This window comes from Mustela putorius, unplaced genomic scaffold (genome assembly GCF_011764305.1).
Source record: "Mustela putorius furo isolate JIRA1106 unplaced genomic scaffold, ASM1176430v1.1 tig00537335_pilon_pilon_pilon, whole genome shotgun sequence".
Classification (NCBI taxonomy): domain Eukaryota; kingdom Metazoa; phylum Chordata; class Mammalia; order Carnivora; family Mustelidae; genus Mustela; species Mustela putorius.
The window spans coordinates 5,862,041-5,887,634 of NW_025422457.1; the positions used below are offsets into that span (position 1 = coordinate 5,862,041).

Here is a 25,594-nt window from a genome sequence, read left to right on the forward strand (position 1 = left end):
CATATGCTATCACTTTCAGGTCTTTGGTGGCTATCATAAATCATAAAGCATTAGCACTAGAAAGGGTCTTTAAGATAGCCTAATTTAATTGCGTGCCTGGGTAGCTCAGTCAGTGAAGCATCCTACTTCCAATTTTGGCTCCCATCATGATCTCAGGGTTGTGAGATGAGCCTCACATTGAGCCCAGCACTGGGCTCCATGCTGGTTGTGGAGCCAGTTTAGGATTTTCTCCCTGCCCACTGCACCCCCCCATCCCTACTGTCTCCCTCCTTTAAAAAAAAAAAATGATAACCTAATTTAGTCATCAACTTCTCTAAGGTCACACACCTAGAGATAGAACCAGGCAGCCTATAGTGACCAGATTCGGCAAATAAAAACCTGGAATGCCCAGGTAAATTCGATTTTCATATAAGTGTGTCTGAAATAATTTCATGAGACATATGTATACTAAAATTTTTTTTTAAGATTTTATTTATTTATTTGACAGAGAGAGAGATCACAAGTAGGCAGAGAGGCAGGCAGAGAGAGAGAAACAGGCTCCCTGCTCAGCAGAGAGCCTGATGCGGGACTCGATCCCAGGACCCTGAGACCATGACCTGAGCCAAAGGCAGAGGCTTAATCCACTGAGCCACTCAGGTGCACCTGTGTACTAAAATATTATTTGATTATTTATCTGAAATTTAAATTTAACAAAGCATCTCATATTTTCTGTGTCAAGCCCAGTTAGACTCCATAACTTTCTAACTTTGTCATGTACTCTTTCTACTTGATTCACTAGCCATTTTCATAAAATATTTTAAAAACAAAGCAAAATGATAAAATCTTGTTTTTAAATAATAATTTAAAATAGCATCTATAAAAAATAAATAAAATAGCATCTACTCTTCTAAAAATGTTTGGAAAACAAGATAAATACAAAGAAAAATATGGAAAATATACACATGTCTATCCCTCGGAGATGACCACTATGGTTTTATCATATTGCTCCCAGGTTTTCTCTAGGCTTCTGATACATCTGCATTTATAAACAGTTTTCAGTAAAGGAGAATAAAATTTGATCTTGAATATCAGATACTCTTTCCTATTTAAACTAAAACAGGCCTGTGGGTTTCCAGCGAGCATAGCTCAAGCACAGTTTTTATTACTGTATAACTGCTGAGTAGTGGCTTGCTACAGCTCTCAGGCAGCGTGTCCTTTAGAGGGGCATTTGTATTCATTCTCAAACCTAACTAGAGTGATATGTGATTCTCTCTAGAATGTTGGCTAAATATTTAACTAGTAAATGGGTTTTAACCATATCTGAAATGTGCATGCATTACTCAATACCTTTTGTGTGCATGGCTTTATGTGTACAATTTTATTAAAGGTCTATGCCAATTCTTAACTTGACCTTTTTTTTTTTTAAAGATTTTATTTATTTATTTGACAGAGATCACAAGTAGGCAGAGAGGCAGGCAGAGAGAGAGAGAGGAGAAAGCAGGCTCCCGCTGAGCAGAGAGCCCGATACGGGGCTTGATTCCAGGACCCTAGGATCATGACCTGAGCTGAAGGCAGAGGCCCTAACCTACTGAGCCACCTAGGCGCCCCTTAACTTGACCTTCTTAAATCAAGACATTCCTCATGCCTCTGGGGAAACATATGTCATACACTGCTGTTGTACTGTGTCTTCTTAATGAGACTGTAACTCTCCTTAAAGCTAATGCTATCATGCTTAGTATACTATTGTCCACCATTCTTTGTGTCCTCTTTTCTTTAAAACACTAAGTAGTTTTAAATTTTAAAAAATCCACAAATGCTACTTTCTTCAAAACTCAGACAAAAATTTGTTTCACACTATAATCCAAAATTAGTCTAATCATATCCTTTTGCATGCCTTTTTGATTTTCACATCTATAATTTATAAATTTAGACTCAGGTATGCTTTGGTATGTAAACAAGCACTATTTTTTTCTTTTTACATTGAGGATTAAAGGAACTAAAAACACGTTCTTTGCATGGTGTCGTCAGGTTATAGGTACCCAGTGCTATTGCTCACTTTTATAGTAAGATGTTTTAAAATTTAATTTAAAATTTAAATTAGAGAACATTCAAGTCTTCAATTAAAGGCATACATTAATAACTACAGTATTTGGCAAATGTGATAAAAATTAGATTTATTTTATTTTATTTTTTTACAACATGCACTACTTTTTAAGAATCTTTTGATTAAATGATAATTTTCTTCAGGTCATAGACATATGTATTAATGAATACATTCTCTTGTACTGCATCTTCCCTATAAGATATTCAATACGTACTCAATAAATTTTTAAACCGCTTCTATACGTGAGCAAAATGGTTGTTAGGTCTCTTGATCTGAATGTTTTGATTTTACACAGAGCCCCCTCCAGTCATCCAAGTGCCTGATAATGTTACAGTCCCTCCTGGAGAAAGAGCAGTTCTGACATGTCTCGTCCTCAGTGCAGTGGATTACAATCTAACCTGGCAGAGGAATGACAGAGATGCCCGACAGGCAGACCCAGCGAGAATGAGGATCTTGGCTAACCTCTCCTTGGAGCTACGGAGTGTGAAGTTCAGCGACGCTGGGGAGTATCTCTGTGTGGTTTCCAATGAAGGAGGATCATCAGCTGCTTCCGTTTTCCTCACAGTGCAAGGTATGTGCATCTGGTAACTTCAGAATTATGGTGTCTTCCTCCTCTTTCTTTGAACTTGATTCCCTTAAGTTGGCTATCTGAGAATGATAGCTTCTATCCAAACAACTACTGTTTTGAATGATGGAGGCCTTATGGATCTTAAATAGTCTAAAGCTGGCTAAACTGGAAAATAAAACATCACTAAGAAATAGGTGACTTTTTTTTTTTTAAGATTTTATTTATTTATTTGACAGACAGAGATCACAAGTAGGCAGAGAGGCAAGCAGAGAGAGAGGAGGAAGCAGGCTCCCTGCTGAGCAGAGAGCCCGATGTGGGGCTCTATTCCTGACCTGAGCCGAAGGCAGAGGCTTTAACCCACTGAGCCATGCAGGTGCCCCAGAAATAGGTGACTTTTTAAGATAAACACAGTTAGTCCTTTTAAGAGACTTTTATTTTGAGACTATAAATAGAAATGGTCTCTGGATGATTTAATAGTTTTAAATTCTTCAGTCTGTAGTGTGGATTTTTTTTAAAAAATTCTAATTGTTTTAATAATTGGTTAAAAAAAATCCTTCTCGATTTGATTATTGTATTATTTCCGGTGTAACTAATTTACTTTTACTTATTTTTTCTGTTTAAAGATTTTGTGTATTTATTTTAGAGAGTGGGGGTAGGGCCAGAGGGGGAGAGAATCTCAAACAGACTCCTCGCTGAGCGCGGAGTGCAGTGGAAGGCATAATTTTACCACCCTGAAATCACGACCTGAGCCGAAATCAAGAGTGGGACGCTTAACCCACCGAGTCACACAGGCACCCCCTACTTTTAATTTTTTACTAAAGTTTAAGATTTTTCTCATCTTCATGAAATTTTATTAAATTTTACCAAGGTTGTTTTATCTTATTTATCTTATACATAAAAGTGCGTACTGACAATAGACTAATGGTAAGCCAGTCTTTATGTCTTTCAGATTAAATGTCTAGGTAGCTGAAAACAGTGTGTTAACAATGTGGTTTACTGGCTACAAATATATATATTCTCCAGGAGGATTAAATGAAGATCAAGAACTGTTCGAAAGTATCTCTTTGAGTAGAATCACATTTTGCTTCTAAATGTCTATAGACCAGCTGAGAGCCTTAATGTAATAAATAAGTTACTCTTGGCAGTTTTACACTCTTAAGCTGAAAGATTCAGTTGCTGTCTCAACAGAATATTTCATTTCAAATCCTTGATGCGGGATCCTGATTGCTTCAGGATTGTGTCTGGCTATTTGGTTATGGTATTAGGAACAACTTTATAACATGCCTGAATTCACTCTCAGATGATTTTATCTAACAGAATGACTGTTGCATCTCAAGGCTAGCCCTGAGATAGTTATTAATGGCAGAAAGGTGAAACTACCATGAGAATTAACAAAATGATTCTGGTTTTCTCACCGGTAGTTGAGATATGTTCTGCAGTCCGAATGTGTGTCTTTTGTTGGTCGATCTGGTGAGTCCTCTAGGGAAACACTGCTTTTGTAAATGGCTCACTGTATTTCCACATGGTAAACTGCTTAGATAATTAGAGTCTATCCAAGTGGTAACTTGAGTTACCAGAACTTTGAGACCATTTTTTTACAGATAGAATAAAATGCTAATGGACTTCTGAAATTTGATCTTTGTTCTTTACTTGAAGTGCCTTAGAATGGGATTGTAAAAGCCTTCCTAGTTTCCCCAGGTTAACTTTTAGTGCATTCGTATTCAATTTAGTCAATTAGAGCAGTAATTCTCAAACTCTCAAACTTTCATGGATAAAGAATTATCCAAGGAACTTATTAAAAAGCAGATTTCTAACCTCATGTCTAGAGATTTTGATTCCATAGGCCTGGTGTTTGGGCCTGAGAATCTGCATTTATAAAAGACCTCTCAGATAGTTTCATGGATAAGGTTTTCTGAAATAGCATTTGAATCTATTCTGCAGAATGAACCCTATTATTTAGAAAGGTGTGTCTTTAAAAGAAGCCCTTGACTCTTCTTTCTGGCAAAATAGTCATTATTATCCAGTGATTTAAATAAATGCTGAGGTAAGATATTTACACAAAGATCTAACATACAAAACATAAATACAAAAGACGTACAACATTACCCGATTACTGGCTAGTATGTATAATCTCTAGTGGTATAAACCTATTTAGAGGTGTTATTTTATGGCCTGCCTAGCTGGTCTTACATTTGAAGGATAGAATGTGACAAAAAATGGTATTTTAAAAATCTAACAAAACTATAGTCTGCTATTAATGACACTTGTCTAATAAAAAAATAAGAGCTCTAGCTAATTGTAGCCATCTGAGTGCATTATTTTACTATTGAAGATACCATTTCAAAGCTATGGATAGTTGATGAAATAAACTACCTAGGGCTGTAATTTATGAGAATTAAAGATGCTTGTCAACTATTGACATTGGATCTAAAATTATAAATTAATTTCATTTGTATGCAGTGAAATGTTTTTAAAAGTAGAAATAGAAAACAGTTTCAGAAAACATGAAGGTAAAATAATTGCTTGCATTGAATACATACTTTAAGAATAAATTTCTTGCTTATATGGGAATGTGTAGCTTAATTCATAGCCTCATTTACATTTCTTTACCTCCACATGTTTGTTTGGAAACTACTGCTATCCAGAACAATTAAAGAGTTAAACATACATACTTTTCAAAGTTTAGGTAGTAGTTTTAAAATGTAATTAGCAAGAATTTTCTAGTTTAAAATAGCATGACTGTAGCTGCTGCAACCTCTTCCTGTCTAACAGTAAAATATCAATAAAGACCTCAAAAAGACAAAACTGAAGAATACTAAAACCCAGTGACAGTGGACAGTGGCAAAAATTTTAGGAGGAATTTTATAGCTATTGTATATAAAGGTTTTTATTTATTTATATACATATGTATATATGATGTAAATACACATATGTAATGTTCATATTTTAAGGTCAGTGGAATGAAAATCTCAATCAATGACCCACCTTTTTTATGTTCCCATGAAAGCTGGGAAGATGTATCTCTGTTCCTCTGTTTCATACTTGCTCCAAAAAGAAAATATTACCTTTAAGAAGCCATGATGCCATCTCCTCACACATATTAATAGTGATAACCAAGCAGAATGAAAATGTAGGATAGGAAGTAGACAGGTTAACTGAACATAATAATAAAAAATAAAATGCAGAGGCGCCTGAGTGGCTCAGTGGGTTAAAGCCTCTGCCTTCGGCTCAGGTCATGATCCCAGGGTCCTGGGATCGGCCCACATTGGGCTCTCTGCTCAGCGGAGAGCCTGCTTCCTCCTCTCTCTGTCTGCCTCTCTGCCTACTTGTGATCTCTGTCTGTCAAATAAATAAATAAAATCTTTAAAAATAAAATAAAATAAAATGCAAATAGAGAGAGAGAGAGAGAGAGAGAGAGAGAAGTAGACAGGCAAGCTGGACCCATGTAGAGAATCGTAACCTGGATATATGTTTCTCTCCAAATGAAAATATTTGGAAACAGGGGAAACATTGATAGGGGTATCAACTAGGGAATTTAGAGAGAGATGGTAGCGGAGGGGCACATCATAGTCTCAGACAGAAGAACAGATGAGAACTGTGCAAAAAGCTATGCACATCAGACTAACTCAACTGCAGAACTGCGAAGGCAGTTCAACTAGAACAGAAGTAGGCAAATAATCAAGCTAGGTCAGACCACTTTGTTGACAGACACTGGGTCTGGATTTGATGTCACCTAATTTGAGGGTGAATAAACAGAAAATTATCAACACAAAACAAAACAGGAGAAAAAAATAATAAAACACTGGACCTAAGAAAAAGATACAGAACAAAACAAGGAGAGATAGCCTTAGAAGAATTGGATGCTTCTGAAGGTAGTTTATTCACAAGACTGGGGGGAAAAATGTTTAGTGTCACCAATGTCTTTCAAAAGACCTATCCTCCTTTGAGCAGGACTGTCTATTGATAAAGGAGAAACTGGCTGAGGTGACGGGACAACTACCAGTGTGATGGAATGAGAAAGGCTTTGGGGTTAAAACACAATAATATAATGCAAGTTGGAATTAGAGGAACTAAAAAGCAGAGTTTATATTCCATGAAAGTAAAATAATGGACATGGTTCACAAATTTGAGAAGTTGTTTCAGAACATTGAGGAAAAGAGCTAAGAGTGAGTAATATGTTTGTTTTTATTAAACAGAGATAAAAACCAGAGACTGGAACTTGGAACTTCAAGACTTCAAAGTACATGGCATATATATGTATATAACAAAAACAATTTAAACAAAAGATCGGAAAAGATATAGTTGAAGAAAATTATCCTAGAGAGGAAAACAAAAATTGTCCAGGGTGAGCAAATCAAGCAAGGTCAATGAAGAAAGAACTTCATCTAGACACATCCTAGCTGAAATTTCAAATTATTAGTATAAGGGAAAAAAAACTCCACAAGCATATATTCAGACTAAACCAATATCTTGTAAAGTGAGCAATAAAAGCAGACCGGTGTCAGACTTCTCAGATACGCTAAAGTCTAGAACACAATTGCAATGAGTATTTGTCATTATTTTGCTTCTTAGGATCTGAACATGTCCTCTGATTTGGAAAGAAATTCTTTATTATCTTAGTGGGAAGCAGAAAGGTAGATGAAATCAGATAATTCCTTTCCCTGTCCTAGAATCAGCTGCTCCAATGCTCCCAGGGGGTCTTGAACTCTTGCTTGGACCATGGGCACTTAAACAACTTCAATTTTGGCAGTATCGTGAAATTTTGAGTACAGCAGTAGCCGAAGCAAGTGTTCTAGTGGCCCTTTTCCATCACTCTCATTTCCCTTAGTGACATTAGACTCATTATCAATTTACCAGAAGAGCCTTGAGAAAAAACACGGATCCTAGAAATGATGGCTCTTTGAATTAGTCACATAATGAGCATGAGAGAATGTGAATGGGTTTCTATGCTTCTTTCATTATGACAGTTCCTCACTGTGGAGATAATGGTATAATTAGACACAGGAAATTCTTCTGAAAGGGGATTCCTCAAGACTCAGAAGTCGGGTTAGTCATACATATAAACAAACAAGTAGAAGCCAGGAAGGGTGGAAAAACCCAATTGATTGATAGAGACAAAAATGTGAATATGAGACTGACCACTGCTTCTTTGGAGGCAATGGAATTGTAAATGACCTTCTTACTTATGTCTTTCTGTACTTAAAAAAAAAAGTATTTAATAGGAATACAATATTTTAAAACTTTGTGTAAATAGGATTTAAGAATTTTGGGGAGTACCCACATTACTTTTATTGGGAGATTGAACTATGTATGGGTAATATATTTTCTTTCTTTGCTAAATTTTCCATAAATTTTTTATCACTTTTATATTTAAAATAATTAAGATATAATTAAGAAAGTTAATACAAGTATAAAAATAAAGAATAATTAAAATAAATTAAGAAATAATGCCTTCCAAAGTGTCAAGTTAGAACTTTGATCAAAATGTAAATTCATATTTGAAAACTTAAGGGTCTGGAATTTTATAGGACTATGTTACACAATAAGCTGTTTTAAATCCTTTCTGAAGCAGGGGTATGGGTGACTCAGTCGGTTAAGCATCTATCTGACTCTTGATTTTGGCTGAGATCATGATCTCAGTATTGTGAGGTCAAGCCCCACTTCAGGCTCTTGCTGGGGGTGGAGCCTGTCTCTTTCCCTTTCCATCTGCCCCTCCTTCCCTTGTGTGCAAGTACACACACACACACACACACACACTCTCTCTCTCTCTCTCTCTCTCTCTCTCAAAAATAAAATAATCCTTTCTGAGGCAAAATGCAGTCAAGCAAAAAGAATGATTGCAGAATTTCAGTTAATAATCACATTAGGTTTCCTATTCTGAATAGTCCAAAGAGCTATGACAATCTCTTCAGTTTTTCTCCTTGCAAGATTTTCCAAGGAATAAATTGTGATTTATAGAAGTCCACATCTATGTTGGAGTAACGAAAAGGAAATAAGTAAATTAAGTGAGTAGATACATGTAACATAGAGTGATAAGTTCACCAGGGTACTATACCCAGGAGATTTTATTCTGTCTCAGTGATGAGTAGATGTTGAGAAGGGCTTCACACAGGAGATGGTGCCTGAGATATGCAGTGGAACATAAATCAGAATTCCCCAGGTGGCAATCAGGAAAGCCTTTCTAGAGGGAAAAAAATAATATGGGTAAAGCCACCGAAGAATGAGGACACTGCAATGTGGGCTTGTTGAGCGTAGCGGGTCTAGCTGGGTAGGGACATCTGTCCCCAGGATGGTGTGATTTTCTTTTTCTTGTCGTGTTCAGTGTCCTCTTCTTAGACAAGTAGAGGAATCATTCAGGTTTGTGGTTTTGTGATGTTGCCTCAGCAAAACAAAAACAAAAACAAACAAAAAACCACAAGACCAAGGTACCCAAGGGGGAAATAGTGGTTACAGTGATACTCTATAGGGTTTAGGCTGGATAAGGAAAGAAGAGAAGGTTAAAGGCATGGTCTAATAGGCTAGAATAAATAAGAAGGGTCTGCAGAGTTTTGGCTGTGATGAAGTCAAGAAAGGCAAGTATGGGAGCCAGGAAGTGACAGCTGGAAGGATGGGAGGTTCTGAACCTCAGACTGGACTTTGAAGGCTGAGTGTTCTTTCAGTCACACTGTGCATTGCTTCCCCGATAAGATAACTAAGGTAGCAAATGAATTTGTCTAGCAACATAAATTCACTGCCAGATAAGTCTTTCCTTCAAGAAGTTCTGTATAAGGGTGCCTCAGTCATTGGGCCTCTGCCTTCGGCTCAGGTCCTGGTCCCTGGTCTCTGCTTGGCAGGAGGCCTGCTTCTCCCTCTTCCACTCCCCCTGTTTGTGTTTCTTCTCTTGCTGTGTATCTCTCTGTTAAATAAATAAATAAATTTTTTTTTTTTAAGTACTGTATAGATCCACTTTTATGTGCTTTTGATTTTGTGAGTGTTGTATATTTTATGAAATTATCCCCTTTTTGAGTCCCATAACCCCTTTTTATTTTCTTTATCTTTTTTTTAAAGATTTTATTTATTTATTTGACAGAGAGAGAAAGATCATAAGTAAGAAGAGCAGCAGGCAGAGGGAAAGAGAGAAGCAGGCTCTCTGCTGAGCAGGGAGCCCGATGCAGGGCTTGATTCCAGGACCCTAGAATCGACCTGAGCTGAAGGCAGCCACTTAACCAACTGAGCCACCCAGGCGCCCCAACCTTTTTTTAAAAAAGGACTTTTTAGAGAATAGTTTCAGGTTCACAGCAAAATCACGAGGAAGTTACAGAGATTGCTTATATACTCCCTGCCCCTGCATATGTGCAGCTTCTGTCATTATCAACATCCCCCACCAGAGTGATAGATTTGTTACAGCTGATGAACTGGCATCGACACATCATAATCACCCAAAGTCCACAGTTTACATTAGGGTTCACTCTTGGTTTTAGACAGTCTGTGGTTCTGGATGAATGTATCATGACATGTATCCATTGTTATAGTATCATACAGATTCTTTATTTGCACTACCCTAAAAAGCCTCTGCGCTATGCCCATTCATCTCTCCTTTTCATCCCCCCAACCTCTAGAAAACCACTGATCTTTTTATTGTCTCCATAGTTTTGCCATTTCTGAAATGTCTTATAATTGGAATTATACGGTAACTAGCTTTTTGAGATTGGCTTCTTTGACTGGCAATATGCATTTAAGCTTCCTCCAGGTCTTTTTCATAGCTTGATAGCTCATTTTTTTTTAAGATTTTATTTATTTACTTGAGAAATAGAGAAAGAGCACAAGTAGGGGTAAGGGCAGAGGGAGACACAGACTTCCCACTGAGTAGGGAACTTGAACAGGGCTTGATCGGAGAAGCCCAGGATCATGACCTGAGCTGAAGGCAGATGCTTACCTGACTAAGCCACCCAAACCTCTTGATAGCTCATTTCTTTTTAACCCTGAATAATATTACATTGTCTGAATGTACATAGCCAACTTTGGATAGTCAAAGATATTCTTGCCATAGTTGTGTCTGGATCAGAAGATACATGTAGATATTTGTAAGGCTTTAATAGCATTTTTCTAATATGCCATGAAGTAATGATGCTAATTATGATTTGGTGCCCCCTCCCCTTTTTTTTCCAAGTCAAATAAGAATGCCCTTCCTCTCTTATTTGGAAATTCTGTAATTTTGGAAAATTGTTATAAAGAGAGCCCAGTAAAGAAAAGGTAATGTAACAGTCAGTGCTAGTCATCATTTAGCTGAAGATTTTCTAAGTAAGAATAAGATTTTTAAAATACTGTCATTCTTATCAATTTTATTTACTGTGTTAATCTGTTTTGGCTAACCACCCAAAGATGCTCCTTGAATTCATGAATTTTTGTTTTTGCTATGGAAAGGAAAAATACAGTATTATATGGAAACAATGTTAATGTATATATAAATTTACACCAGGAGTTACCTCAAATGAATATCAAAGCAGCAAGCATTTGCTATGTATTCTTATACCTTATACTGAGAATATAAAAATTATAAATTTTTAGGAAATCTTCATGCATATTTGCCATTAACATTTTTTCACTGAAACAGAATTTAACTTAAATTTATCATTGTCCATCACTGAAATTAATGCCTTTCTTTTGTTAACTGAATTTCCTAAGCATATTGGTGTGTGGGTGTGGGATTTTTTTTTACAAATTCAGCATATAACTCTCAAGATTTAGTCCTTGCCTGTGTGTTTTATTGCTAATGCACCACCTACTGGTAAATCAACGAATAAATGACCACTCAGATTTAGCAGACCTTCTGTCTAGTCCAGCACTGTCTAAGAGAACTTTCTAAAATGATAGAAGTGTTGTATATCTGTGCTGTTGCAGATGTATGTGGCATTTGAGCACTTGAAATATGGCTAATGCTCCTAAAGGAAATTGTTTTGAAATTTGATCTAGTTTTAGACAATTTAAATTTTAATTTAAATAGACATGTGGAGGGGAGCCTAGGTAGCTTAGTCGGTTACATGTTCAACTATTGATTTTGGCTTAGGTCATGATCTCCATATGGAGACTGCTTAAGATTCTCTCTCTTTCTCTCTCTGTCCCTACCCTTCCCTCTCTAAAAACAAAACAAAAGAAAACAAAAAACCCAAAACCAAGAAAGTAGTAAAAATAAAAATAGACATTTGGCTAGTAGCTACCATATTGGACAGCACAACTCCAGTCTTCAATAGAGAAAAAAGAAAAGCCAAAATACCGAGAGCAGAAGTCTTAGGAAATTTATTGCAGCTGCCATGTAGATTAACCACTATCGTAATTCATTGGAATTATTGCCATTCAGGAATAATTCTGCTTTGGAAAAGTTGTAGCCAGTTCTTCAAATTTCCATTGATGCGATATCATTTGGAAACTTTGGGATTGCAGTGGTCTTTGCCTCTCTCTCCAGGCAGATGATCTCTGCTTTTGTTGTTTTTGTTTGGTTAATTGGTTGGCTTTTAGTTTTCATCCTTTGCTCTTTGGAAGGACTCCCTGGCCATTTCCATGTGAGCTTTCTAGTAGGCATGGAAAAGATTTTAAAATGTTAAAATGTATTCCATTAACATTTCCACTAATTGAAAATTAAGGAAAAGTTAAATGAGCAAACACATCTGTCTACTGTAAATCATTTTTAGTGAAATTCTCCTAATCTCTTTGTGCAAGCTTCATGTTTAAAGTTGGTTACCAGCAGAACTAGCTAGAGTTATGTCCCTAATCAGAAAAGGAAGTCATGTATTTTCAAATAATGTTGGTTTGTTATAAAGACGCTGATTGAGCTAAATCACTAGGTGCATGTCTTTGGGGATAGAACATGGCTACTAATTACAATTCTAAGCAGGCTCAATGATAGTCATTATGTAACTTTTTGAAGTCAGCTTTTTCTACAATAAACACAGATATTTAGAAGAGTCAGAGATCCTGTAAAATATGTTTTACAGTCTGTACAATTCAATAGAAATTAGGTTTGGTAGTTAAAGACTAATTATTTCCCAAATTCTCATGTAGCATTGCTTGATATCAGATCATTCAACCTATTATCCATGACGAAAAAAAAAGTATTGGAAATAGTTGTAAATCTGTTATGTTTTTAAAAATATGAATCAACTAAGTGGTTGGGCTGCATATAGGTTTTTAACTATCCTCAAAACAAGGATATTTACTTAGATGTTATTTTAAGAACTGAAGTAAAAAAAAAAAAAAGAAAGAAAATATCAACTACTTAATGGAGTATCTTCTCATCAAGGTCTAAGTTCCCATTAGATGAAATTATCACTAGGAACATTTAGAAGCTTGGGAATCTTCCATCACAGGGATCGATTGACAATGCTGAAATACTTTTCTTTTTTCTAAAATGTAATTCAATGCCTTTTTAAACAACAATTAGCAATTGGTTGCTCCACTAGGTAACTTTTAGACACATATCCTTTTGGGGGAGGTTAAGAAAAGCTTCTAAAGCTTTATAAACCTATATCTTTAAAACACTGAAATTTACTGAGCAAAAAATACTTTTTTTTGCCTGATTCTGTTAATCTAATTCCTTTCTGGGGTAGTGAAAGTGACCAGGAGTCAGCATACTTGGGATCAATTTTTTTTCCTTACATATTTCCTTTTCTTTTAAATTACTTTTTTTTCCATTTTATTTTATTTCTTTTCAGTGTTCCAACATTAATTGTTTATACACCACACCCAGTGCTCCATGCAATACTTGCCCTCCTCAATACCCAGCACCAGGCTCACCCAACCCCTCACACCTCTCCCCTCCAAAACCCTCAGTTTGTTTCTCAGAGTCCACAGTCTCTCATGGTTCATCTCCCCTCCCGATTTCCCCCAACTCATTTCACCTCTCCATCTCCTCATGTCCTCCGTGTTATTCCTAATGCTCCACAACTAAGTGAAACCATATGATACTTGACTTTCTCTGCTTGACTGATTTCACTCAGCCTAATCTCTTCCACTCCCAACCATGTTGATACAAAAGTTGGGTATTCATCCTTTCTGATGGAGACATAATACTCCATTGTATATATGGACCATATCTTCTTCATCCATTCATCCATTGAAGGGCATCTTTGTTCTTTCCACAGTTTGGCGACCGTGGCCATTGCTGCTATGACCATTGGGGTACAGATGGTCCTTCTTTTCACTACATCAGTATCTTTGGGGTAAATACCCAGTAGTGCAATTGTAGGGTCATAGGGAAGCTCTAATTTTAATTTCTTAAGGAATCTCCACACTGTTTTCCAAAGTGGCTGCACCAACTTGCATTCCCACCAACGGTGTAAGAGGATTCCTCTTTTTCCACATCCTCTCCAACACGTATTGTTTACTGTCTTGTTAATTCTGGCCATTCTAACTGATGTAAGGTGGTATCTCAATGTGGTTTTGCTTTAAATCTCCCTAATGGTGAATGATGATGAATATTTTTTCATGTGTCTGTTAACGTTTTGTATGTCTTCTTTGGAGAATGTCTGTTCATGTCTTCTGCCCAGTTTTTTGGCATGATTATCTGTTTTGTGTGTGTTGATTTGAGGAGTTCTTTAAGATCTTGGATATCAGCCCTTTGTCTGTAGTGGCATTTGAGAATATCTTCTCCCATTCCGTGGGTTGCCTCTTTGTTTTTTTGACTGTTTCCTTTGCTGTGCTTGGGATCTATTTTAAGGAATCATGCCTGACCTGACCTCCTTCTCTCTTTCACTCTTTGTGTTCCTTGCCCTAGACCACACAAACACAGTGAATCAGTTTCTAAAATTGAATTTCCAGTACCCTTTTTATTTATGGACATATTAGGGTACATTTTCTATGGGCTGATACTAGCATCATTGGATGCTTGGGAATGCTGATTGGGATCAGTGTGAACGAGCTAATGTGAAATTTAGAGTTCAGATGGAATTATAGGTATAGTGATATGTTTAGGCCTATGTGCCTCCCACTTTCCCTATGCATGGTTAGTTCAGTTCTTCCCTGTTTCTCAAATCGCTCCTTTTCTTATTTCCAGTAGTAACACCCTCACCCATCTCAAATGTCATATGCCTAAACTATGAAAATCATTTTTTTATGAACTTCCTTCTTTTCAGTTTTGTTCTCTCACTTTAATCCATAGTATAAACAGGTGAATATTCCCTAAGTATTGCTTTAAATGTCCATATGTTCAGAACCTTTATGTTGTTTCCTAATTACCCCAGGATAAAATTTACAGACCTCAGCCCTCCACTAACTGACTCCTTCATAATACTTTTAAGACTTAATCTTCAACCTTTTTCACTCATAAAACACTGGATGGTGAAAAAAATATTTCCTTTCAATATATGGATACTATTTAAGGGAATCAGATATTCATATGTCTTTTCCTTTATTCCTATTTCTTTAATATAGGTAACTAAATATTTGAACATGATATTAAGGCTTCATCTCTACTTATGAAATGAAAGTAGAGGAACTTTTAGATTTACTATTTCCTGCCATAACATATTACTGATGCTGCCAAATTTTACATGCCAGAGCAGTATTAGGCAGAAAATTTTTAGTGTCTGTGTATGAGTTTTGAATTTTCTTGGTATTGATTTTCTCCAAAGAATGGCTAGGTATTACTCTTGTCTCAACTTCAAGCCCCAGAACTGATTTTCTGGTGGCCACTGACGGTTTCCTCTGCCAGACTCGATGTTCATTATACTTTCAGGGGATTCCTGTTCTCTACTACTTTGGCCCCAACCTCTGCTCTGGTATTTCCCTCTTTCCATGGTTCACCCAGTGCCACATCTCATTGCTTGGGTCACAGAGACATCCCACCTACATTCAGATTCTATTGTTCTCATTCTGGTTCCATGACCTAGCTCACAGAGCTGTTTTGACTTTAATGTTTCCTATCCATATCCTACCTGTGATGAGAATTTCCTCTCATAAACCACCTTCTTTTTCCCATTCAAGTACTAAAAAGGCCTGACCTGCTTAGCTTCTGAGATCAGATGAGATCAGGAGTGTTCAGGGTGGTCTGGCCACAGACTAAATCACCTTTTTTTTCTGAACATTGATTGGTCTCTTTGTTCTTGTTTCTGTAGCACTTTTTCTTTTTTTCATGCCACACAGTTTTTGCACTTATTCACCATCAATTCTATGTGTCTAGTCCCCCCCCCCAATATTATTGCTGGGGCACTTCTCGACTCCCCCCTTTTTATCCACAGTGCCTTGCTCAAAGGGAAAAACACAATTGTACCCAATAGGTGTGTGTTCCTTAATTGCTGAATGGACCTCAAAGTAAGAGAAGCACTTTGGGGAAGATTTAGGCCACTAACCTTATGTTTCATTTTTCCACGTTAACTTCAGTGGCTTATTTGGGTCACATCAACAATTTATTTATTTATTTATTTGTTTGTTTATTTGTTTATTTAGGAAAGAGGGGGCAAAAGAGAGAGTATGCATGTGAGCAGAGTGGGGGAAGGGTAGAAGGCAAGGGAGAGAGAGAATCTTAAGCAGGCATCATGCTCTGCGCTGAGCTGGACGTGGGCCTTGATCCCAGGATCCAAGCCAAGATCAAGAGTTGGATACTTAACTGATTTAGCCACCCAGATGCCCCAACAATTTAAGATTTCATTATATAAGTACTTTCTTTTCCAGCTGTAGCACCTGCCAGCATCTTACTGCTTACATTTAAAGCCGTGTTTTATAACAGCCTGATACTTACCTTATGAAAAATTCATGGAGTTTTTTTTTTAAGTATTGTTTAGTTTGCCCTAATTAAAAATTATATCATGGGTGAGTTTGAAAAATTTTTTTGAAACAGCCTAAAGCAATGTATTAATTTTTAAGGTGACAGTGGCTGATAAATTTCCAAATTCTTGTACTGGCCTGGCTTAGGAGTAGAAGTTAGGTTAAGTGGGCTGGTATTTATTACACAGCATGAGGGTAAAGTTTTGTTTAAAACACCACTAATTTCCTGTTTATCTGGAGACAAGAAACAAATCTGTTGATTTTATTACCTGCCGCTTTATGAGGAAGACTTTTAAAGCTGAAGATGAATATGAATGTCCTGGTATAACTGACATTTCCTCTGCAAATGGCATGCTGCCACATGGAAATCAAAGGGCCAGACAAGGTTTCTTTTTCTTTGCCATGTTATGTCTATATGAACATTAGAAGTATTAATTTGTTTTCTATGGTGTCAGGAAAGGGTAGATATCTGTCACTAATTAGTTCATGTCACCAGGGAGAGTACTGCAGTAAAAAATGAAATATTTTTCAAGATGATTGATGAAGTTAAGTCCCTAATGACCACAGTTACTTCACTAAGTATGAAATTGATATTATCATAACCATATGCTCATTACATCATCACATCTACATTTTAACAAGTGCCAGGTGACATAGGTATTAGCATGTTTTTTTAATCAGGTGTGGAAAAACTAAATTTATCTATTTTTATTGAAATTTCCAATAAATTTTGAGTATCTAGAAATATCTCAAATTTCAGAAGAATCAAATAAGATTTATTTAGTATTATTTATTAGTAGGATGTATAATCTTAAATATGCAAGTACGAGAATTGTGATCAAGTTTCATTTGTAAATGCCTAGATAATACATATATAACTAATCTGCGATAACCCTGTGATTTGTCATCCTTATTAAGGTATAGACCAGACACTATGGATTATTTAACCACGTTAAGGCTTATTAAGTCCTTTCTCTGTAAAATGGCAGTGACAATTCACAGAACTATTGTGGGAAATAAATGATAGGCCTAGAGTTAGATACCTAGCATGTAACAGGCACTCAATAATTTTATCCACCCTTCTATTTCAAGAACTGACTACCATAAAGAGATTTACTCCCTAATTGTATATAATTTGGTTTTGTATACAACATTCTGTTAGTTCTTTGTGGTTATAAAGTGTCTAAAAATCATAGGTACTCAATAAATGTTTATGTGAAAGGCTAAAACACAAAGAATTTTGCCCAAGTATTCTAAATATACCAGTGATCAAAAAATATTTTAAGTTGTTGCTTAGGTAATTCAAAGCATTACCATTATCTGATCAATTTATTGATAATAATTAAATCATCTTGAAGAGAAATTCCTTTAAGTCTTTTTGAGAATGTCCTACCAGAAGCATAATAGCAACAAATCCGACCCAATTGATTGCTAACAGGAGGTATGCCTTGTGAGTATGATGATGACATTGGAGAGTTGCAAGATTTAAGCAAGATTTTCTCTTCTACAGTCTTTATAGACAGAGTAATGGCTGTTCTCATGGCCACTTAAAATTCATTTTGCCAGCTTTACCATTCATAGTTTCAGACCCTTAAGTTTTAAAGGAGTGTTTATTTTTTTATTTTTAGTATCATAATCTATGTGTAACTCTTTAAATCATTGGTGAGAAATTATAAACACTCACATATTTTGCTTTTGTTATGATTAAGATAAAGAATGAATTAATGCATTAATACTAATGGGGTGCCATGTTTCCATTGCTTTGGCTAATGAAAACCAAGTTGTTATTTATGATGATGATGATGGTTGATGATTGTGGTAGTGATGATGGTGATAATAATGGTGATGCTTGTGGTGGTGAATTGAGATTAAAACCAACTAAAAATGGATTACTTCTCCCCAAATCCTAAAATTTGACTCTAGATTTTGATGGGAGTTGAACTAAGGTTTTTAAACTTGTTCTTGCTTCATTAAAACCACTTTATCAAAACAAAGGGAGCTTTTTTCTAGGAAATTAAAAATTCTAACCATTGAGATAATTATAGTGAGGTCTGTAGTGAGGCCTATTGCATCCTTATTTAGCCAAATCAAGTGAAGCCCGAATCATTCTGACCATCTTTATTCAACTGTTATTTGGCAGAGATCTAATTTTGCTTCCATATTTGTTCATGTCCTTTCTGATTTTCCTATTGTCAGCGGAAATATTCTTTCCAGAACAACGGCAAATTTCTCACCTTCTGTGTGATTATCTCATCCCATCTGTGTGTATGCACACAGACTGATTTCATGACCCTGAGCAGCACCCTATATCCAGGCTTTATTTGAGAAATGACCTCTTAGCTCTCTGCATCTTGGTTTAGAGTAACTGACATTTATTTTACATTGATACGTAAACTACAGAACCTACCAGTTGCATTCTTGCGAGGCAAGATGCCAGGCCAATTCTGTAAGACGTCATTGGAAGGCACCATGGTTAGACAAAAATCCCAAGAAGTGCTGAATCTTTGCACCAATCCTGGGTTAAAATGAGCTAGACATATGAAACCTTTTATTTTTGGAAAGTGGGACTGAATAAATGTGAATATTCAATAAATTCCAAAAAGAAAAAGTGTTCCTTTTTTCCTCATCCCTTGCAGATTATCTGCACCACTCCCACAGCATGTGTAGTCCTGTGGCATTTCAGAATTGATGGACTCCAGATGCAATCACAATTTGAACTTGTTGGCCATGGCCAGTCTCCCCTTGACCCCCTGCATTTCTGTAGACATATGTTCACCAAGAAGAATCCGTGAAATAATGAGACTATCAACCAAGTCCACAGGCAGGAAAAACCCTTTAAACATTAACTTCAAAGACAATCATAATTTGAAAAACACAATATAAACAGGAAAAAAAGGGGAGGTAATTTTAAGCTGCTAGCAATTAGGCACTAATTAGTTTTGTTCAATTGTGTAGCTGCCCGGTCCAGCGGTATCACTTGTATCTCCTTCAAATGTATCATGATTCCTCAGACTAATTTTTCTTAGTGAAATTAAGTCATAATTTGGAGACTAACATAATAAAGATGTGTCATAAATATAAATAGATCTAACTAACTGAATTTCTGGATTTTATTTATATTAAAAACCCAGTTAGATGGAAATTTGACATGTGTCTGTTTGGCTCACCCTTGATGATCAGTGCCACAGGTTAGCACTGAGTCTGGAACATCATAATTGTGTAAGAACCACATTATTATATTTATTTTTGTTAATACTTATAATATCTATTTCAAACTCTGTATAAGTGAATTTATTTTCATTTATCTTTTTGAGTAGGGAATATTTATACTAAGAAAATTATGATACTTTCTTTGAAGATTAAGTCCTACTCTCTAATAAACTAGATGTAAAATGTGGAGTCGATAAGACCAAATATATCAACATTCCAGTTACTCCAGGGAATTTTTGTATCCTTTTTGAGAGCAACTCTCTGATTTAATATTTCATTTTCAAAAGTCTATATTTTTTTTTGCCTAAGAAGTGGAATGCATGCAATAAGAACTTTGAATAATTGATATTTCCCATCTAGTTGTGTCCTGTGAATCCATGGGCTGAAACAAATGATCAGTATAGCAAAACCTTGAGTGGTGTCAGGCATAAAAATTCTTAGAGCCAAGTTACAGTTTAGGAATGGACTGTATTCTATCAACAGCATTAAGTTTCTATTATTTACAAGTCACTGTATAACATGTAAGGGATATTAAGTACTATAGGAAGTAATGGAATATGGAATAATATGAAAGACATTGTCTTTACCTCAACAAATTTATAAACTAATAAAGAAAGAAAGAAAGAGCAGTTCAAACAAAGCAGACAGCAGTCAGGACAGGTTTAGGGTCCAAATCTGTATTCACTGAGTAGAAAGACACACAAGGCCCTATCTAGAGACTTTTCTGGAAAACAGAGTTATACCAAAGTTTCAGCTTAGCAGACAGAAGCCAATGGTCAGTTGGTGGGAGCAAAGTAGGAAGGGGTTACCTGGTAACCGGTGGAGCACAGATATATGACATTGCAACTTCATTTTACTTTCAAAGAGGAGTTACTTCCCCTGCTTTAAAATTCCTTTGGATCCAAAGAAAACCAAAGCTGGTGGCATCACAATTCCGGCTTTCAAGTTGTTTTACAAAGCTGTAATCATAAAGATAGTATGGTACTGGCACAGAAACAAATACATAGATCAATGGAACAGAATAGAGAACCTAGAGATGGACCCTCAACTCCATGGTCAACTAATCCTTGACAAAGCAGGAAAGAATGTCCAATGGAAAAAAGTCTCTTCAACAAATGGTGTTGGGAAAATTGGACAGCCTCCTGCAGAAGAATGAAACTGGACCATCTTCTCATACCATACACCAAAATAGTCTTAAAATGGATGAAAGGCCTAAATGTGAGACAGAAAGCTATCAAAATCCTAGAGGAGAACACAGGCAGAACTTCTGTGATCTCGGATGCAGCAGCTTCTTTCTAGACATGTCTCCAAAGTGAAGGGAAACAAAGGCAAAAATGAACTATTGGGACTCGAAGATAAAAAGATTTTGCACAGCAAAGGAAGCAGTCAACAAAACCAAAAGACAACTGACATAATGGGAGAAGATATTTGCAAATGTCTTATCAGATAAAGGGCTAGTATCTAAAATCTATAAAGAACTTATCAAACTCAATGCCCAAAGGACAAATAATCCAATCAAGAAATGGGCAGAAGACATCAATAGACATTTCTCCAAAGATATACAAATGAACAACAGACACATGAAAAAATGCTCCATATCACTCGACATCAGGGAAATATAAATCAAAACCACAATGAGATACCACCCATATCAGTAAGAATGACTAAAATTAGCAAGTCAGGAAATGACAGATGTTGGTGAGGATATGGAGAATGGGGAACCTTCCTACAGTGTTGGTGGGAATGCAAGCTGTTCAAGCCACTCTGGAAAACAGTATAGAGGTTCCTCAAAAAGTTGAAAATAGAGCTACCCTATGATCTGACAATTGCACTAGCACTAGTAGGAATTTACCCCAAAGATATAAATGTAGTGATTGGAAGGGGCACCTGCACTTATAGCAGCGATGTCGACAATAGCCAAACTATAGAAAGAGCCTAGATGTCCATCGATGGATATGTTGGATGTACACACACACACACACACACACACACACACATATGTGCAATGGAATATTACCCAGTCATCAAAAAATGAAATCTTGCCATTTGCAGCAAGGTGGATAGAACTAGAGAATATGATGCTAAGTAAAATCAATCAGAGAAAGACAATTATCATATGATCTCACTCATATGTGGAATTTAAAAAAAAAAACCAGGGCGCCTGGGTGAGTCAGTGGTTTAAGCCTCTGCTTTTGGCTCAGGTCATGGTCTCAGGCTCCTGGGATCAAGCCCCACATTGGGCTCCCTGCTCAGCAGGAAGCCTGCTTTCCTTCCTGTCTCTGCCTGTCTCTCTGCCTACTTATGATCTCTCTGTCAGATAAATAAATAAAATCTTTAAAAAACAAAACAAAACAGAGGAACATAGGTGAAGGGACGGAAAAATAAAACAAGACAAAATCAGAGAGGGAGGCAAACCATAAGAGTCTCTTAATCATAGGAAATAGACTGAGGGTTGCTGGAGATGATGGTTGTAGGGGGATGGGATAACTGGGTGATGGACGTTAAGGAGTGCACATGATGTAATGAGCACTGGGTGTTATAGAAGACTGGTGAATACTGAACTCTACTTCTGAAACTAATAACACATGATATGTAATTAATTGAATTTAAATTAAAAATAAATAAAAATAAAATGCTAAAAAATAAATAAAATTTGTTTGGTTCCTTCCCTGTACTGATTGGACTAGATCCCTGAGAAAGGTCATCTAAAGAGCTCTTTCTGGGCCAGAGTCCAGGGAGGGGGATTAAGGCCAGCACAGTAGGGTTTACCAGGGTGCTGCCACAGGTATGTGGTCCCAGTGCTGCCCTGGCCATGGAGCTCTTGCTGTGACTGACCACCATGCTGCTGCTCATACAGCTGAGCTGCATGGTCAAGTTCTATGGCCAAGTTCAACATCACCTTTTACTGAGTGCTCTGTTTCACAGTCTCCACTAAGGCCTATTGCAGCGTTCAGATGGTAGAGAATATGAATATCATCAGGTGGTTTGTCCAGGTCTTCAAGTACTTATAGGGCCTTCACTTTGAGACAGAGGGCCACCAGAAGATGAAAGTGAACCATCCTTGTGTCATCATTTCTAACCACCAGAGTGACCTAAACATGATGGGCCTCTTGGAGCCCCTCTGCAAGTGTTGTGTAGAACACCAAGCAGCAGTTCTCTTCACGGGGCCTGTAGACCTGATCATGTGTCTCAGCGACATCTTTATCAGCTTGCAGTGCTCCAGGACAAACTGTGACTGTGATGTCTGTCATGGGACAGGACATGGCCAGGGAGAACCTCAAAATGTGGATCTACCCTGAGGATATGCAGAAGGATAGTTGGAACCTGCTACCTTTCAAGAAAGATGCCTTTTACCTGGCAATTCACATCTTGCTGCCCATCATTTCTGTGGTATACCCCACATTCTTCTCTTTCTATGACCCCAAAAGGGAGTTCTTCCTTTCGGGAACATTCAATGTGGAGATGTTGGATGTCATCCCCACCAGTGGCCTCAGTATGACTGATGTCTCCAGGCTATAAGGACCACCTTCTTCCATATGTCCAAGACACTCTGGGAGAATGGAGTTACTGCAAGGCCAGTCTAGTAACCAAGTCCACAGGGAAGAGCAAGACTGGGGGGCTGGATGGCTGGGAGGCAGGACCTGGCTAGAGAATGGACAGACGAAGTCCCTTTCCCTATTCCCCTGCCCCAGCTGCCAAATATCACTGTGTCTTGCTCCTGTAGCACCCCTGGCTTTCATTCAGTCCCCTTCTGGAACTGGCCTCGGATTCAGTACCTTGAAGGAGGAGAGTTAGCCAGACCCTTCCCAATCCTTGAGGGCAGGGCTTCATCCACTTTCATGCATCCAGGTTCTGGAAGTAGGAATAGGCCAGGGCTCAGATGGGCTGACAGGGCTAGCCTGAGCTGCAAGGTCTCAGGGCAAATGGCCAGAAGTAAGGCCCTTCAATCTGAACCTGCAGGGTAGATGCAGACTCCTGCTTCAGGTTCTCAGGGAAAGGAGGGGCTCTGGAGGGACCAGGACTCCCAGTCTTGTGCAACCTGGGCCATAGGGAGCCAGAAGCAGAGTCTGCAACTCCTGTCAGCTTTGGAGAAGAAATCTCCTGAACCCTACAGTGACTTGGTTGTTACTTCTTATAAACAAACTCTTGGAATTACAAAATAAAATAAAAATAATGGTGTGGTGAGAAGCCCATAAGTCTGCTAACACAGAAAGCTCCTAATACCAAGGTAAATTGCCATTTCACTATACATCTTTCTATTTGCAGAACCACCCAAAGTCACTGTGATGCCCAGGAATCAGTCATTCACAGGAGGATCTGAGGTCTCCATCAGGTGTTCTGCAACAGGTTATCCCAAACCAAAGCTCACCTGGACCATCAATGATATGTTTATCATGGGTTCACACAGGTACTGGGTTTGTATCATGTTCTTTGTTTTTACTGAATGATATGTTGGTGGAAAACCAATGAAAAGTTGGACAAAAGTAATGTGACTAACTCCCTAAGGTTAAGCGAGATTTGCCCAAATCTGCAGCTTTTGATTTTCTAAATAGGCCAGGAAATGGCCATAAAATAATAAATGATGAATTGACAGAGTTTGATATTCTTCAGTCTTGAGTTTAATAGCTGGGCCTAAGAGCTTCACAACATTTTGTGTCAGAAACATGATACCATAACACTTGGTTTACCTTGAATCATGGACATGAGGAGAGTGAAATTTCTGTGGGGCACAGTAAGGTGGAGTTTTCACTAATCTATTAAAAATATGGGTCCTGGGATTTCACAGAGGAAAGAAGAGGCAAAGGACAGAGCAGTATCTCTCATTAAAATGTGTGCAGACATTCTTTGCAATTCCTATCCACTTTTGCCATACTACATTGAGATGGATTTCATCTACTGGATGATGTCAAAAGACCATGAATCCTCTCGTGTGTCTCATGAACATGTGGGAAACAAACAAGGACGTCTCCAGATATTGAATTTCCATTGTTCTGGGTTTTGAGGAGAACGAGGGCTTAGGTATAAACCAGATTCTATTCCTAGCCTCACCCCTGACTTGCTGTATGACAAGAGATGTTGCATCTCTCAGGCCTACTCTTTGAGGAACCACTTAGCACAGCAATTGACACAGAGTGTGATTGCCTGGTTGCAAATTCCACTTCATCCATTTACTAACTGTTTTTGGGCAAGTTATATAATCCCTTTGCTCATCTGTACAACAGAGATAATAATAGTATTTAACTCACTGGGTTGTTATGAGGATTTAAAATATTTTGTAAGCCTTCTGGAGCAGTTCCTGACACAGAGCAAGTACTGAATACGTTGGGATCTGTTATTATTATTGTTATTACTATTATTACAACCACTACTACGACTACATTTCTGTTTCTATAGTGACAACATGAATAATTTCTATAATCACCAAAAATGTAAGTCTAAAATATTTGAAGATATTTATAAGGAAGATGCTATAATTTCTTCATACTATTATTAGGGGATTTTCAATTTTCTTCTCTTTTCATGCATAGGTATAGGATGACCTCAGAAGGTAACTTATTCATCAAAAATGCAGTTCCCAAAGATGCAGGAATCTATGGTTGCCTGGCAAGTAATGCAGCTGGAAGAGACAAACAGACTTCTACCCTCAGATACATTGGCAAGTATAATCAGTTTAAAAGGCAATGAAAAGGGGTGCCTGGGTGGCTCAGTGGGTTAAGCCTCTGCCTTCAGCTCAGGTCATGGTCTCAGGGTCCCGCATTGGGCTCTCTGCTCAGCATGGAGCCTGCTTCCCCCTCTCCTTATTAGATATTATTAAATTATAATGATTAATTATTAATAATTAATAATTAATAGATAGATCACAAGTAGCCTCTCTGGCTACTTGTGATCTATCTCTCTCTGTCAAATAAATAAATAAAATCTTTTAAAAAAAGACAATGAAAATAGGGTGAATATCATATCAAACAATTTAAAAGCACTTCTCTGAAAATTAATAT

The 25,594-nt window shown here is 37.3% G+C and overlaps 1 protein-coding gene across 3 annotated transcripts in view; it reads left to right on the forward strand.

Annotated features, from left to right (window-relative positions):
• Positions 1–25,594, forward strand: part of HMCN1 (hemicentin 1) — a 485,682-nt gene that overhangs the window by 220,981 nt on the left and 239,107 nt on the right. For all 3 annotated transcript variants that reach the window (XM_004767964.3, XM_004767965.3, XM_013064227.2), the window contains exons 11-13: positions 2,379–2,654; positions 23,865–24,006; positions 25,127–25,254. In XM_004767964.3, coding sequence (XP_004768021.1) covers positions 2,379–2,654; positions 23,865–24,006; positions 25,127–25,254 — 546 coding nt within the window. The remainder of the gene's footprint in view (positions 1–2,378; positions 2,655–23,864; positions 24,007–25,126; positions 25,255–25,594) is intronic.